Consider the following 16231-nt stretch of genomic DNA (forward strand, 5'->3'; position numbering starts at 1 on the left):
GCTCAAATGAAGAGGGCAAATACCCGATTTCTTTTAGTTCTGGTAACTTTGCAGTAACTTCCTTAAATTCTTGTCATGAAATTCTACCTTAGGGTGGTTTTTATCATTTTGAGACTGGCGGCGGCATACTTTTTGAAAGGAATTTGTGTGTACTGGTATAAATATTTGTATGTATATGTACGCGTTATGATCGAGGCTACCGTATAAATGCTAGTGGACTGTTTTCTCTGTCTCCAGACTTGTTGAACGAGCTTTGTTTCAGTCACCCTGGTAGAGTAATGGAAACTACCATAAAATCGCCAGGTTTTTTTCTGTAGCTTAGAACTTCTTGTTGAAAGTTCCCTTTCCCTCATCTCATACACACAAACCTGCACACACCCTCCTCCTTCCCTCCAACAATAACCCCTCTTCCTTTCATTTCAGCACCTACAGTCTGGAGGGTTATCAGAAGTCATAGTTATTCCTCATATGAGTACAAAATTATAACAACTGCAAATTACAACATATTAGCTTTTTTTTTTTTTCAGTGCTGTGGATTCACAAATTTCCTCAAATCCTTAACAGAGATGACCCTTTAAAACATGCTAGTTTACACAGCTTAAGAAAATGTGACCAACTGCTTTTCAATTCACATTGGTGTGTCAGCAGGGCCCCTTTGGGGGTGGTGTAAACTTATTCAGATCCAAATACAACCCAGTATTCTGCCCTGCATTCAAGAGGACCATTTTTTTTTTCCACATGAAAAGTCTTATGAATACAAAAACTTCTCTCAAACCAATGTCAAGTTTTCATTACAAAGAAGCAGCAGCAGTGTTTAAGGTAAGAAAGTTTCTGCTTTTATTGAAAATTTATATATGACTCAGTATTGTAATAAATAAACAGATAACCATTTTCACAAAAAATGACAGTGCTATGCTAGAGAAGAAAATATTAATTGGATTTACTCAATAATGGCAAGACAGATTTTATCAATACAGAATAAATAATAACAGCATTCTTGAGCCAATTTTGAGACCCAACAAAATGTGGGAACCAAGCTAGATGTAATAAATAATTATCCAGAGAAAAAGATGGTGCATTCTCAGATGATAAGACTGTCTTTGTAAACTGATGCATGTCAATTAGTCCCATTCTTACTGCTCACCTTCAAATCACAGGACTTGTCTCAGGCTACGTTAAAAGGCCACCCTCTGAAGAAAGCAGAGGAGAAGTACTCTTATTATCTTTACAGTGAAATGTAAAACAACTGCAGAAAATCCCACTGGTAAACAGAACACAGTTTAATAAGTAAATTGAATATGATCTAACTATAAAATTTAGGTAACAGACTCAGTGTTACATATGGCAGGACTGGAAAAAAATCATTCATGACATTTTCTTTATCCCTCCCTCTTAAGCCCCCTCCCACCCCTCATTATGCTATTAACAACAACATCAACAACAACAACAACAAAAATGTTTTAAAATGTTCCTCCATCAAAAAATGAGGGAAAATAATGAGGGAAGAGTTTTCTTTCTTTGAACAGTTTCTTGAACACTCCCAATACCAATCACTCACAAGATGTCTGTGCAAATCTACTTCACATGATTTCAAGGAAATGATTAATTCACACCAAAAAACCCTTAAACAAAGCTATTTTGGAGTTCTGTACAAAATCTGGAAAGGAGGGAGGAAAAGGGGTGGTGGTGGTAAAGAAGTACAATCCGGTCAAACAAAATGTTAAAAGTTTTAAATCAACGAGAATGATTTTTTTTTTATGGTCTGGGGAACCCAAGGCTAATAAAATGTTGGTCAGGATTCTGGTCCGGTTTCTACTGAAGGACACATTTCTCTTCTTTCTTGGCCATCTTGCCTTTGTTTTGCTCCAGAGTTCGCTCCAAATGTTCATCTTCTTCTTCGGCCCTGGAAATCAAACAGGAAACCAAATTATTTTTCTTCGTGGAGGGCAGAGCGGCACTCCCCTCTCGCTCCGAATTCCAAGCCCCAGAGGGAACTGGGTACTGCGGGGCCAGGGAGAGGCTGCCCGGGTCCACTGGAGACCTCTGGATAGAAATCCCCGACCCCACCACCCACTTACTGCTTCTCCTGCGCGTCCAAGTCCCTGACGAGCGCGTCGCGCTTGTCCACTAGGGCCACCAGTTCATCCAGGAGGAGTTGCTCGCGTCGCTTCTGGGCCTCGGTCTTCTGCCAGTCTGCAGAGGACAAGAGGCTCCTTACCCACCTTACCCTCCCCTTCCCGCCTTTTCCAGTTTCCTTTTATTTCTCTGCAAAACATATCACAGAGCCACTAGCTAGTAGTGTTTCACGGGGAGTTTGGCCGTCGTGGTGAGGATTTCACCCCTAAAACCCTACTTTCTAAGTATTTTCCGTAGATAAGAGACGGCTATGGCCGGGTTGAAGCCTTCACGAGACCAGGTGTGCGCCGGTGGCCAGCCGGAGGTGCGCACCTGATTTCAGCCAAAGTGGGGGAGGGAGAGCTGGAGGCCCAGAAGAGGTCAGCCGGAGGGTTGGTGGTGGGGGATGTGGGTAAATGAGGAGGCGGGAAGCAGAGATGGGCGATAAAATCCTCCTGAAAAGGCTAGAGAATCTGCCTGAGAACCTATCCTCCTCCCCCACCCCGAAGCTCACTCCATACAGCCCATTCTTCGCTAATTTCCTCTCCGCTCTATTTTAGCAGTTGGATGTATCTCACACTGGGCGCCATATGCTTCACAATAACTTTAAAAGTAGTGAATCGGCTAATTAGCATTTTTCTTTGAAGTAAAAAATAAATTTGCTCTGCAATATTACACTGCAGCTCTCGATCGCATCACAGCCAGTTTTCTTTTGGAGAGGTTTGCTGCGTGGCTTCAAATCAAAGCACTTTTGCAAAGGAAAAATTACATACTTCTTTTTGAAACCCCATGTTAAGGTTGGAAAATCCGATGGGCCGTGCTCTTTCCATGTATAGGGGCAGTTTTTTGAAGATTTTAGGCCCCAATAATATATTTCCTAATCTTTGCTGGTCTGATAATTTCCTTAAGATGAGCAGCAGTTTCGTTTAATAAAAACAGGACCAAATCGAACATTTAAAGCACTTTTGAAACCAAAGCCAACTGCTCTCTGGCCAGACTGCAAGGGCTTGTAGCTGTCAATCAACCTCCAGTCTACCCCGCCTCCCTCATTAGGAAGGTAAACAATGAAAAGAAGAAGTAGATGATGAGGCAGATAGCCGAACAAATGAGGACCTAAAGGGAAACAGGACACCAGCTTGGGGAGGGGGGAAAAAAAAATACCCTGGCCACTGACTCCTGTAGCTCCCTCCCCCAGCAAATGCACTTTCCAAAAAACAGAGAAGTGCAATCCTTTCTGGTTTCTCTCTTCTCTCTCCATTGCCCTGGGCAATCATGTTAAAACTCACATGGCTGGTGCTTATTCAGATAAACCTAACAATGCACACCGCTGGTTACCATGTGAATCTTCACAAACCGCACAAGAATGTGCTGGTTCAAATCCCCCCGACCCCCTCCAAAGCAAAATTTATTCAAGACAGCAAACTGCTCAGCAGCTTTATGAAAGCAAATGGAGCTAGAGGGAATTCTATCTCGTATTTACAAATTAAAAATTAGATGCATCATCGTGCAATAAAGGTTAGAATAGCAGCAAAAAACTAGAATATTCTATTTTATCACTATTTCTATCACTATAATCTCAAATACATACACACACATATATTAAACATGCTATATATTAATTATCCTCATTTGATACAAAACATCACACAAATAGGTACATTAAATAATTGGTCACATTACATTCTTATTTTAAAAAGAAGTGTTCAATTGCATAGAGAGAAATAAAGAAACTATTTCTACGGAAAGCTTTTTTCTGAATGCAAGAATTTAAAAAATAATAACAAAACACCAAAACTGAAGAAAAGCCATATCTATCACAATTTTATTCCTTAGATTTAAATGCAACTGAGGTCAGGAATGCTGGACAATTTTCTAATCTGGTTCTTGTTCTTAATCAGTTTCATTCTACTACAGGAGATAAATTAATAGACTCTCCAGGTTGGAAAGATCTTAAAGGTCATCTGGTCTGATTTCAGGTAACTATAGTTCTAGAAGTATTAATTCTGAGAAAAACCTGCTAAATTTGAAAAAGATTTGTAACTAAATTTTATAATTATTAAGATTACCAACTTTGATAAATATTAATTTTTCCATTTCTGACCTCAAGAAATCATTCTAAGTTTAATTTATAATTCTTTACTTCCAAAACATTTTGATGAGCTTTAATACTGGGAAATAAAATTTCTCCACCATAAACTCAAGACATATAATTAAGTTGATAATTATAAAATTTTTTAAACTAAGAAAATAATTTTAATGACACATAATCTTAATTAACTTATTCCTTCTCTATACTTGGCCAGCCACTTTTAAGTTTTTAATTAATAATTAGAAATATCAAAAATTAATTTTTTTTAAAAATAAGGTTTTAACAATATGGATAAGAGAGAAAATTTTGTATTTTTAGTCCCTTAAGTATTGAATAGTTTAAAAAATCTTAATCTTCTCCTAGCTCAATAATGACATTTCCCAAAACTGTAACAAAAACATTTTTTTAAGTTTTGAATATTTAGGTAATTTTCATCATCTTACAAATTTAACTGACATTAAATTTTAAATATTTCAGCATAAATTTTTGGGTTTTCCATATTAAATCTGTCATTACCACATTAATATCTATCTACAAATAATTAGTCAAATTGTGGGGGAAAAAAGCTATGTGCAGTGAGTAGATTTTACACCAGCAAAACTACTTTTACTTTGGGTTTGCTTTCTCACAGGAGTAAATTTATACACAATGGTAATTTGGGAAGTTAAATTTTGATGAATTAAAAAAATTTAATAACACCTTTCAAACTGATCAAGATTCACATTTGTATATTCAAGGCCTAAATTTAAAAAAATTTAAATCCCCCTTTAAATAGCTTCACCTAGACATAATGTCATGTTTTTAAAGCCTGAATGTAAGTTTATGTGTTACCTGTTATACATTTTAAGAAAGGATTACTCACCTATAACAGCTAGCCAGATGCACTGACTTTGGCTTGGACAGACTACAATGTGGGTTCTGATTAATTTAAAGATTCCAGTGTACTTTTGCTACAAAAGCCATATCCTCTCACAACAAATAGGATTAAGTTTTGATGCTGCATTTGAGCCAAAGTGTTGAAATAAAGAGATTCTGTTTATGTCTATCTGCACTGAGCTGTTTCGTTAATTCAAAAAACTCTTTTTTTATATATAGGGCCAATTATTCATTCCCTGATTCAGTTTATTTGCTGAAGTTGATAATTACCTTGGAAAAAAGGCAAAGAAATACCTATAAACACTTTAATAGAAAGGACCTAAAGTTCTTGTAGTAAACCTTCAACCTTGCCACTATAAATAAGCCTGGCACTTTGATGAAAATTAACACTAGTTTTGTAAAGAGCACATTGGGGGATTGCAGTCAAGTCTTATCTTTAGTTCCAGTCAACTAGCAATCCTGAAAGAGTTTGCATCATCATCAGAGCAGGCCATTTGATAGGATTCTACCGCTGTACCTAATCAATCTATGGAAGACTGTGGCTGTGCTGTGTAACAAAGCTAAAATAGATTTACAAATGGGGTTTTAGGGGATAAGCTCCTCCACAGGATTACATATTGATTTTAAATATAAAAAGCTTATCATATAAGCCATAACTACAAAAATAGTGAACCTATGCATAAATCCCTTTAGAAGAGCACCCACTTCAAACTCTAAGCCAAGAATAAATCAAGATGTACAAAATCCTAGAGAAGATCCATTTCTTGTGCAGAAAATGAACACACCACTTTCCAAAAGCCCACCCCAATGTGTGCAGAAATGAATTTATCTTTCCTGAGGGGGCATTAAATAATCTGGAACAAAAAAACTATAGGAAAGTATCTGAAAGATGTTTGTTAGCTTAAAGGATCCTGCAACTTAGCTCAGTAGAGTGAAACTCCTGCAATGAAAACACCTCAGGGGAAAAGAAAAAGGTAAAAAAAGGCCAAAGTGATTACAGATTCTCAGAAGAATGGATATATTGAATGTTATTATTATTATTTTGCTCTCAAACCAAGCTGTTAATATTTCTTTCATTGTGCTATGGCTATTAATATTCTGTGCTTTCTCCTGGTGAATGGTTTCACTAGCAGATTTATTTGGAAATATTTTAGTTTATTTATTATGAAAAATATCTCATGGCTACTAAGAAGAAGAGATGGGAAAGAAAAGAGAAAGGAACTTTAAAACAAAGGAAAGCAAAACAAAACCAATCAGTGTAGCCTGTTCATGTGTTTTTCTGCAGTGATTTAATGCTCCAAAAGACTACTGAACTGCATGTGTGTCCATTCTAAGGGCTGGCTCAGAGGACACTGTCTTCAAAGAACTGATAATCATGATAACCAGTATTTCTCTAGGACAGCCCAAGCCACATATTGCTCAGGCTAGTGGGGCAGGCCTTTCTCTGAGAAAGTGTCTTTATTTGTAATCAACAGGCTGTTTCTTTCCTCAAGCCTCTTTTTCCTGTCAACCAACAACAGAAACTGGCTGAGAGATTTAAGGCACAATCAGATATGGGACAATAGCATTAATTAAAAAATAGAACAAATCCTCAAAAAAGTAACAATTGCATTAAAGGTGTCTGAAAGAAAAACATTCTTTTTTTCCCTCTTCTTCAAAAATACTTTCTACTGTTCTTCCATGTGTACAAGAGGATCAGGCAGAAAAATTTTAGATTATTTAATTAAGACTGAAGGTCTACTACATAGGGATAGGTTGCCAATGAAACTGGGATGTTTTATATGTATCATGGCCCTCCTTAAAGATGGTACTATATGGTAATAATAGTGGTTTTGGGATAGAAGCAGGATCTGCCTTAAAAGTCAACTGTATTGTATCAAGCTGCATCTTAGGGATGACTTAACTTACTATACATGAGAGAGTAAATTTTAAAAAATTGTAATATTCTGTATTGAGCATAATGAATCTATAAAGAATAAACTATAAGAGTTATACATACATTATACATACTATATACACATATATTTTATATTATACATATAAATAACATATAAATAGAATTTGCTATACCTACTTTTCAAATGACTGTTAAGCTTTCCAATCTCTTTTAAAGACTATACCACCACAACAAAAATTATATCAAGAGGAAAAATACCATTTAGTATATTTGTGCATTTTATTTCAATGGCAAGTTTCACGGAACTTCTTAAATAATTTTGACAAATTTTATAGTCATTAGTGGTGTAATTTGACAGCCACTTGAAGAAAATTAGTTATCTGAAGCCTTTTGCATAAAGTAAATCTAATTTCTAAATTAGGATATACAGATGTCTTATTTATCAAATGATATTAGGAATATAAAAATAAAAATAAAGCTTCTATAAATGTAGAAGATAGTATTTAGATAAACAGTATGTGTTTTATTTAATAACAATATTAATTAAACTATTTTTAAAAAATATGGTTTCATTTGACTTTCTCTTACAAACTTAAATTTCTAGTTTCCGAACTAATTATAATTGACTTCTTATAGATCAGGTACCTTATCAGGTGAAGAAAGAAATTACCATGGACAGTCAGTGGGTTAAGAGGTCAATATAGAATAGGAAAATCAATTTGCATTGATTAGACAAAAGGTCCATTTTACAGAGCCCAAAGGATTAGCTCTTAAGCAGACATCTTTGAACTATAAGACATTTTCAACTAAGAGGTATAAGGAGAACAGAATTCTAAAATACCAAAGAATTAAAAAAAATAACCATATATAATAAATGCCATAGTTAAGCCAGCTGATGTTTATTGATATTATGAACCATCCTTAGGATTACTATATATGTTATTCATTTAAAAGTTTATATAATGTGTGAAAGTGTTGAATTTATCTCATATGCCTGAATCTTTGCTTGCCTATTAATAAGAGTTGGAATCTTAAGAACTATAGCAGACTGGACAGTGACATATTTATATGGACATCAGTTAAATATTAAGGTAAAATTTAGAATCTGAATGTGAAAAATCAAAATGATAAATCTTTCTCAAACCTCTGCAGTGGAAGCAACTTGAACTTACACATAAAATGAAATCATTTAACTACTTATATTTCCTATTTAATGGACTTTTAAGCTTACAATTTTATGTTTAATAGTAAACAAAATGATGATCTGAATTAGGGTCCTAAGGTTTTACATGACTAATGGTTTCTGAATCTAAGACATTTATTTGGAACTCCTGTAGTTCCTAGTCAGACCACACCTAGTGAGACCGAAGTATATTACACTCTTTAAATCTCTTTGACAACTGACACTTTACACACCTCACTGGGCCATGGCGTCTCTTACCTTCAATGGCTAGCATTGCCCGCAATTCCCGATTCAGCAGCTCATACCTTCGTTCTAAATCGTGTTCTTTTTCCCTAGGCAAGTTGCAAAAGTTCATCAATATGCTAATTACTAAATCATTAAACACTTAAAAAAAACCTTTAGGTTACATTGATTTTAGGACTCATAACTGACTTTTCTCTTTAACTTTAAGCTACTCAAAACAAATGATACACAAACCTAAAACCTTCCTCAGGTTGAATACTTACTAGTGGTATTATTTTTCTCCTTCAATTTTGAGTTGTACAAAAGTATATTTTAATCTGTGGATAAGTAATCTCATTCTTCAATGCTTTTTGTCTTAAGTGCCAGGTATAAAGCTATTTCATAAAATATTTTTCATAACTGTCAATAAACACCTTTTTGTCTAGAACTCCATGTGAAAAGAGTACGAGAAACATGAAAGTACTAGCAGTGCAAATTTAATATAGAGACAGTAAAAAAAATCAGGATAAATTAATTCTGCACTTCATAATTCTTTTATTAAGGCACTGTAGAAATGACAAAAATAGAGGTTTTCACTAAAAAAACGTAAACGTATTTCTTCCCACACTAGGTGGCACAATATAAGAATACTGCTAGTGAGAAAAAGGGACAAGCATTAAGTCCTATGTGAACTAAATGCTAAAGACTTGAGAATGCTTACATTTGGTTTAGTCTCCATTTTACTGTAATTCTTGGAGTCATAAAAGGTCACTTCTGTGTAAATTATTAAATCTTTTATCCCAAAATTTAGGGTAACATTATCTGCAGAGTACAAAGGTACTTTTGTCCTTATTAAGAATTATTTAATTTTTAACTGAAAATCTGATGTTAAATAAACTTGAGTTTTATTTCTTTTTCTCCTTAATATAAACCAAACATCCTTTTTTGTACACAAGTGATTTCTTAAACCCCAAAATTATTTACATTACTTGGTTTTCAGTATAATACATACATTTTTTCAGTATCTAATACTCTTTTAAAATTCTTACTCTTCAAATAAAAACTGGTTATACAGTATTTTATATTTTATTTTTATATAAAATATAATTTCTAAAGAAAGAAAAAAATTAAGCCTAATAAATATGAAATCCCAAGAAAGACAATGATAGAAAGTCTAAGACTCCTCAATGTTGTAGGAAAAACAAGCAGTGATAAGTACTTACAGGAGAGAGAGCTGGTTCATTCTTCTTATTAAGGCATTTTTCTTATTAACTAACATAAACCACTCCTGCATCATAGCTTCTTCTTCTTCTGTGTTCCTTCCTATAATTTAAGAAGAATTACTGTTTTTTCTATTTTACAAGCCAAATAATAGTTCAGCATAAGTCTTGTTTTTTTTTTTTAACATGAAACATATTTTAGCTAACCCAATAGTGCAAATTAAACTGTTTATAAGTTTATATATAAGATTAAGGTCTGAAGAAAGGAATCAATATTTAAAAATTCATAAACCAATCTCTAAAGGAGGTATTATTCAGCATGTATATTTCAGTCCCCTGAACATATATACAGATTATACTAATGTACATTAAAAAAAAAAAGTGTTCCAACTTTTAAATCCTCCCCAGAGGTTGACTTGTTATTATATTTCAATGAGGAACTCATGAAGCTAACAGACATATGGTTATGATAAAAATATATTAATTAATTAAAAACCACATTAAAAAATCATTATGAGAATTACAAGACTAGCAGAAAGATCAGAGAAGTCAAGAGATTTTGTGAGAGCTTCTACCTGTAATGACTTGCTTTTTTTCTTATTTTCCTCCCCCAAAGTAAACTAAAGATATATACATGCATATACATTTCCAGAACTCATCATCCCTAATACGGTGAACACTTGCAAATTATTTTAAATATATTGTAAATGACCAGGCTACAAAAATACTTACATCTATCTGTGAAAAAAGAACATAATAATCTTCAGTAAATGAGAAAACATTTAAGCAGAGAGATGATGTTAAATGTCAGGTTATAAATTTACTGATTACACATTTAAAATTCATTTTCCCTAATAGTCATTCCATCATCTATACTACTTCTCCCCTCAAAAAGATTATAATATATAGCGTATATTTGGTATTATTCATATAGAAGTAGGCCACAATCATACTTGAGAAAAATATTAATACCCCACCTTCTTCCTTTAAACTGCCTTCAAATTGTATCCAGTCAAATTTATAATTCTTTGACTTTGTTTTCTTCTGAATTTCATCCATGATTGGTTTATTGTTTTCCTAGGCCATTGTTTAATACTTCAGTCCAACTTCTAGATAGATTCATAGGGTTAACTTAAATATCTAACAAAAAAATTAAATATCCCAGGCTAAGACTAAATATCCTAGTCAATTTCCTAAGTTTTATTTTCTTCTTTAGATATTTTCTTTTAACTTTCAAACATACTACACAGTCCATTAAAAAACATTCAAGCAATACAGAGACATAATTGAGGTAAAAGTTAAGTCCTCTTTCACCAACCTCACCCTCTCTAATTTGCCTATCTACCTCCCTTCTCCGGAAGTACTATTACAGTTTAGCATATCTTCTTCCAGACCACATAGGTAGCTATGTCTAACACATAGGTATATACCATGTCTGGACACATACAGGTTTTTTTTCTTTAACATAAGGGCCCTTGATTTGTTGTTGTCATGTTGTTCAAAGATCTACTTCATTTTTGTAATACTTGCATACATTATGGATGTGACATAATTAACTATTTCCACATTAATAGAAATTTGAAGAAAGTTTTAGAATGAAAATAGAATATAAAGAGCTGATCTGTGTGCAAGATTAAACATGTATTTCAGAGCATCCCTATAAAACAGATGTCTATAAAAGAGTTAGAGATAGGTACTTTCATTAAATTAAAGTCCATTAAACTTTATGATATGAAGCAGACCGGGGATAGATTCTTTTAGAGTATGAACAAAAGTCTTTATTGTTTTACAGCATTTTTAATCTCTCTTTTAGGGTAACTGGTTTTGTATTCACTTTGGACCATGTGATGTCTTGACACTGGTCATGTGATATAGGCTGCGATAGGCACAAATCCCTGGGTAGCAACAAAAGAAGAAAGAGTAAAAAGAAAAAGCTGAGAAAAAGCTTGCAATTTGGAAAAAGGCCAATTGTACCCTGGTGAAGGCCTTTTTGATCAGTGAAATGACACATGTGTGCAATATTAATAGGTGCTGTTTTTATGATATTTTGTTTTCTGATTAAAGACTTAATTTTTGTGTTCATAACCTCAGTGGTTTCTAAAAATATACACATATTAAAACTTTGTTTTTAATTTAACCTAAACCTGTAATTCAGGCTTTCAGGCAATAATACTAGAAGCATCTAGCCTTCTCTTAAATTAGCATCATTTTCTTCAATGGAAGACTGCTTCCTTGAGAACAACAATATTGATGTGGTACTACTGTGTTATTTTCAGTTTAACTCATGCCTATGATTTCTAGATAAGAATAAAAGATGCACCTTCCCTAATTATTAGGAAGTGAGCAGAGTGTCATGTTTCAAAAGGGAATAAGCCAAACAATAACACATATTTAAAGATATATTATTCAGTGCTACCTAGATTATATAAATTAACTGAAAAACATATTTGAGATTAAATCATCACTAACTCCTTATCTGAGATAGTACACAATGATGGAAATCTATACTTAGCCTAGTAATAAAAAAATTAAATTTTCTTCTAATACATCATCATACTATTGTTTTTAGGGATTTGAAATTTTTTAAATTTAAAAAGCTTTTAAAAGCCAGTAAGTTGAACCATTACAAATTAATCCTGACTTTAATAACTGGTTAAAGACCCCTTTAGCTTTATAAGTAACAAAAAATATTAAAGCCTGTGATCACAGTGAGCTTTTCTCATTTCTCCTCCAACCATTTGTTATTTAATCCAATACTAGTAATCCAATTTGTCCATCAGACTTTTAAAGGGCAGAATGCAACTTCCTCAGCTTAGACACTTTTCAAAGTACAATATATTTTTCAAATGAATGCTGGATGTTTCATTTTTCCCAACTGTTCCTAGCTCTAATGCATGAGGAAAAAAAAGAACAAGATGAACATTGTTCATACTGATTAAGTAAGAGCTCATTAAAGAGCTGTCAGTGCGGTACTTTGAATATGCATGAAGCATATAATCAGATCTAGTACCGTCACTAGAGGAGAATACGGTAAGTACAAAGGATTGATTTAATTACTTAGAGTGGGCTGTGGTGGTAAAGCAGTCTTGTTAGTGCAAAAAGAAAAAGAGGTTGTATTCTGGCACTGTTAGAAAAAAGGCAGTTTTAGCTTCTGCCACAATACATAATCTCAGAATAAAGCACTTTACATTGTAGCTTAAAATGAAGATTGTCATTATTTTATAAAATGGCCATAAATCATTTTATCTTGTTTAAACTCACCAAGTTAATTATCTTGCTTTCAAAATTATCTTTAATTTGTAATCACAACTACATTTTTATCACCTTAGAGCCAAAGCTGAAATTTAAGTATTTTTTTCAGTTTCATGAACTGAAAAATTCAAGATCTATACTACTGAAGACCATTTTGAAACTTAAAAAATGACAAAATTCTATAGTTCAGTACACAGTTACTAAAATGTGAAAGCATGGCTGGGTTGTTATACTATATTTTAAAGCAGAGTGCCTCATATGTATTATAAATATACTATCAATAAAATATCACCTTAACCTTTTAAAGTATTGACTAATTAATACTGTCTCTGGTAATTTTTTTCTCCTTTATTTCCTTAAAGAATTCTGGTTTATATTCTGCCTCCTGGAATGTAACATCTTTCTGACATCACAATCTCTTATTGTCAGTTTTCTCTTTTTAATTATGATAGCCAGAGTATGATTTATAAAAATTACTAAATAATGAAGCATAATAATAGTAGGAAAAGTCACACGTAAATATGACTTCAAATAATTCTTCCTATCACATAGTTAACAAAACCTACTTAATACAAAGCAGAATAATACAGCACTACATGTAGTACAAATACTTAATAAAATGTTAGTTAACATCTACCTTTATATTCCATCTCCTCCCTCCCAAAATGATTAATTCCACTTAAAAATTCATTCCTTCACCCAGGAATGTGTATATAGTTCTCATTTGCTTTTTCAAAAGCAGCATTTTCAATGTAAATTTTAAAATGAACAAAAGGAAAATGATAGTAAAGCCTTAAAATTATGAATTATATTTATAAAACTGTCTACTAGTTAATCTTTCCTAATTAATCTTTCACCATAAGCTTATTATCTATTTAGATATATTTTCGGACAATGAATTCTTATATAAATGCAAAATAAGGAACGACACAATTTTAACTGAACAGAAGATTAATTCAACAGGAGAAAATGAAAACATAAAGATGAAGGTGCTGTTGAACATACATACAAATCCACGGTTTTCTACCATGAAAACATTAAAGAATGCTGAAATCTTGCCATAGCTCCATAGTGGAGATGGCTGACTAGTGATCACATGTGGCCCTTAAAGGACACAATGTAGCAAAGCCAAATCAAACATTAAAAACAAAAAAGTTGCCGTTACTAATTATCCCTGTTATGATTACCTGAGTATGATGACCTCTGAAAGATTTAATATATTACAATAGAGATACACATGAATGTGTCCAACTAACTGGTACCAGAGAAACATTTTAATAACAAAAAAGATAAAGTCTGGGGTAGATTTACTTAATGAATGAGAAAGATTAATTTACTGCAGTTATATAGGGACATGGACACATGAACTCCAAAGCCAATATTACTATAGGACTCCAGTGCCCTAGTTTAGAAAATATTTTAAACTTAGGAAACAGAGCTTTATTATGAAAACAAATTTTATTACGTAAGCAAACAGTTGATAAGTGTTTCTACAGTAAGAATATCCTCAAACAGCAATCAACATAAATGAAGAACCATAATCTTTATTGATGTCTTCAGCAGTAATTGTCTTAAAACAATTTGCTGAGCTTGATATATTTGTTATAGTATTAATAATATAAACTTTGGTGAAAATCCTGTCTTTTGTTGAAGTAAAATAAAAACTAATTCATTCTCTCAAACACATCTTTCATTTGCTCATTTGATAAAATGAAGTGTGAGGAGAGATTCAGGGCAATCTCTCTCTACAGATAAATTTGACAGACGTCTATGCACCTACCTATGCAGAAGGAGGTATAGACAAGTTCACTGAATCTCTTCCATCATAGACTTATACAAAAGAAAAAGCTACTTCTAAAGTCCAGAAATTAATAACAATCTTCTTGTGCCAAGTTCTTGGTAGAGTCTGAATAGCCTTGCTATGCCAAAAATCAGTGCTCAATTTCTCAAAAGGTAAATTAAGCACACACTTAAGATAGTAAAAAAGATAAATTAAAAGCATGAAAATAATCATCATGGAAAAAGTCATAATTGATAAAATTGTATTTATTTACAGTTTAGTATTTTTAAAAAAATTACATGTGGGATGGAGTTGCTTCCATAACTTCAGTGCTAAGAGCCTTTAAAAGTCTTAGCATGACCCACATTTCAGATAAAGCATGACCATCTTGACTATCAACAAATATGCACTAGGCTAAATTCAAAACACTCCCCTGGTGGCCTAGATGGTAAAGACTCTGCCTGCAACGTGAGGAAATCTGCAATGTGGTTCGATCCCTGGGTTGGGAAGATCCCCTGGAGGAGGAAATGGCAACCCACTCCAGTACTGTCTGGAGAATTCCATGGACAGAGGAGCCTGGCAGGCTAAAGTCCACGAGGTTGCAAAGAATTGGACACAAATGACTGAGTGACTAACACTTTCACTTTCAAAACACTCAAAACAGAGCTCGGAGACTGTATTTATTTTTCAATGTGCATTTAACATATTCTGTAAAATCGGAAAAAAAACAGTGAGTCACTTTTATACACATCATTCAACCAAATAGACTACTGTCTACTTGGAGATCAACTGGGCATCCTCCAATAAGAGGAAAACTTAAACTGTGAGCCACACTTACAGGAAGATAGCTTCCCCTGCTATATCTCCCCTCTCTTGAAGCCCCACCTTTGTTTGGCCTGCACCTGGCAGTCTCTTTACTTCCTCCCTCTCCTAGAGCCTTCGTGCAGTCATTCATGGAAATGACTTAAAGAGTGGTCCTAGAAGTGACAGAGATATTAATGTTAAAGATGAGCATGAAGAGTTGAATAAAATTATTTCTGGAAAAGTGGAAGTGAAAGAAACAATACTTCAATTTTTTCATTAAAAAATTGTTTTTTAAATTTTTATCATTTGGCTGCACTGCTTGGCAACTGGGATCCCAGTTCCTCAATCAGGGATCAAACCTGCACCCCCTGCATTGGAAGTGCAGATTCTTAACCACTGGACCACCAGGGAAGTCCCAACATTATTTCTAGATGCATTCTAAGATATGATTTTAAATATATATGTAGGGTCTTCCTTGGTAGCTCAGCGGTAAAGAATCTGCCTGCCAATGCAGGAGACGCAAGTTCCATCCCTGATCCGGGAAGATCCCACATACTGCGGAGCAGCTAAGCCCAATGTGCCACAACTATTGAGCCTACGCTGTAGAGACTGGGAACCACAACTGAGCCCATGTGTCCCAATTACTGAAGTGTGTGCACCGTAGAGCCCATGTTCCACAAAAAGAGGAACCACCACAATAAGAAACCCCTGCACCACAACTAGAGAGTAGCCTCTGCTTGCCGCAATAGAGAAGAGCTCACGCAGCAACAAAGACCCAGCACAGCCACAAATA

General features: G+C 33.9%; 1 protein-coding gene across 31 annotated transcripts in view; it reads right to left on the minus strand.

The window, feature by feature from the left end:
- Positions 1-813: 813 nt before the first annotated feature.
- EHBP1 (EH domain binding protein 1) overlaps positions 814-16231 on the minus strand; it is a 580191-nt gene continuing 564773 nt past the window's right edge. For all 31 annotated transcript variants that reach the window (XM_086326384.1, XM_086326385.1, XM_086326386.1 and 28 more), the window contains 4 exons: positions 9606-9705; positions 8419-8492; positions 2079-2193; positions 814-1903 (listed from right to left, as the gene is read on the minus strand). In XM_086326384.1, coding sequence (XP_086182510.1) covers positions 1813-1903; positions 2079-2193; positions 8419-8492; positions 9606-9705 — 380 coding nt within the window. In that variant the 3' untranslated portion in view covers positions 814-1812. The remainder of the gene's footprint in view (positions 1904-2078; positions 2194-8418; positions 8493-9605; positions 9706-16231) is intronic.

Source organism: Bos grunniens, chromosome 11, assembly GCF_055505025.1.
Source record: "Bos grunniens cultivar Pamir isolate PY7600 chromosome 11, Bosgru_T2T1.0, whole genome shotgun sequence".
Taxonomy (NCBI): Eukaryota; Metazoa; Chordata; class Mammalia; order Artiodactyla; family Bovidae; genus Bos; species Bos grunniens.